The sequence below is a fragment of the Cynoglossus semilaevis genome, chromosome 8 (genome assembly GCF_000523025.1).
Source record: "Cynoglossus semilaevis isolate Cse_v1.0 chromosome 8, Cse_v1.0, whole genome shotgun sequence".
In the NCBI taxonomy this organism is placed as follows: Eukaryota; Metazoa; Chordata; class Actinopteri; order Pleuronectiformes; family Cynoglossidae; genus Cynoglossus; species Cynoglossus semilaevis.
The window spans coordinates 29,625,232-29,626,809 of NC_024314.1; the positions used below are offsets into that span (position 1 = coordinate 29,625,232).

Sequence of the window (1,578 nt, forward strand, 5' to 3'; positions counted from 1 at the left end):
TGAGGGGTGGTTTAAGTGGGGTCACATTCCTGCAGGCAGCGTTTGTCTCTTCAAAAATTAAACACAGCTTTATTTAAAAGCCTACGCTCACATGTAGGTCAGTAGGACTCTGATGGACTTTCCATGTTCCTGCACCACGTACGCCCCCGGTGGTCAGAGTGCCGCCTGTCAAGATGGAAGGTTGGCTTTTTAATGTTGTTGAAACATTAACGTCTGGCCTTGATTCAACTCCACATCCATCCCATAATAACCTGTGTTCACCCTGCTCCTCCTCCTCCCCCTCCTCCTCCTCCGCCTCCTCCTCCTCCTCCTACTCCTCCACCTCCTCCTGCTCCTCCTCCCCCCCCCCCTCCTCCTCCTCCTCCTCTTCCTCCTCTTCCTGCTCCTCCTCCTCCTGCTCCTGCTCCTCCTCCTCCCCCTCCTCCCCCTCCTCCTCCTCCGCCTCCTCCTCCTCCTGCTCCTCCTGCTCCTCCTCCCCCTCCTCCCCCTCCTCCCCCTCCTCCCCCTCCTCCCCCTCCTCCTCCTCCTCCTCTTCCTGCTCCTCCTCCTGCTCCTGCTCCTCCTCCTCCTGCTCCTGCTCCTCCTCCTCCTCCTCCTCTTCCTCCTCTTCCTGCTCCTCCTCCCCCTCCTGCTCCTCCTCCTCCTGCTCCTGCTCCTCCTCCTCCTCCTACTCCTCCACCTCCTCCTGCTCCTCCTGCTCCTCCAGTTCTTTTCTTTAGTTTATATTTGAAGCCACCACTGTCCCCCTCAGAACCACATACCGTAGCTTGAGAACCACAGCTTCAGTGCACACCTGACTTTGTCCTGTCTTTGACTCCTGTCCTGTCTGTGGTCAGACTGCCGTGGACAAACTGACCTGGAGGGACCGTCTCCCCGGGTACTTCATCAACGTGTCCTCCATCCTCTTCATGGTTGGTGCAGTGTGTGGGAGTCGAACCTCAGACCTGTGTTGGTGTCAGTGTCCCGTTGACCCCCGTCCTTTCGTCTGTCCTCCAGTTCGGCCTCACCTTCTCAGCTGTGTTCGGTGTCATCGTGTACCGCATCGCGGTGTCCGCTCTGATGGCCATGAGCCCCGACCCCGAGACCAGGTCAAACGTCCGAGTCACCGTCACAGCCACCGCGGTCATCATCAACCTGGTGGTCATTTTGATCCTGGACGAGATCTACGGAGCTGTGGCAGTGTGGCTGACTGAGCTGGGGTCTGTGGAACATCTGTAGAACGTCGTGGTCTAGAACACTGTCACCTCTGTGTCTCTCTACCAGGAATGGAACTCCATCGGTTCCAGTGAAGCCAAATTTAACACCTGACCCATTTTCTGCTTCCTGTCCCTTGTGGCCATCTTCCTGTACTGCACCTCTGTGGGCTGGGAGTCTATTACTGTAGAGTACATGTAGGTGGAGTAGTTGACCATGTGTAGAGTGCTCCACTGACAGGGGACTGACGTGGCCCACATGGTCTGGTGTGGCCCACATGGGCTGATGTGGTCTATCATTTGGGCCAGTTGATTTTCCAGCTCCCATTTCCTTGTCAAGTCATGTGGGGGTGGGCATGACCCCCCCCCCAGCCCCAATGTGTCT

At 57.2% G+C, this 1,578-nt stretch overlaps 1 protein-coding gene across 1 annotated transcript in view; it reads left to right on the plus strand.

The window, feature by feature from the left end:
- The window catches only part of ano2b (anoctamin 2b), a 21,645-nt gene that overhangs the window by 12,538 nt on the left and 7,529 nt on the right, over window positions 1–1,578 (plus strand). The window contains exons 13-14 of the mRNA XM_017034166.2: window positions 837–911; window positions 997–1,198. Coding sequence (XP_016889655.1) covers window positions 837–911; window positions 997–1,198 — 277 coding nt within the window. The remainder of the gene's footprint in view (window positions 1–836; window positions 912–996; window positions 1,199–1,578) is intronic.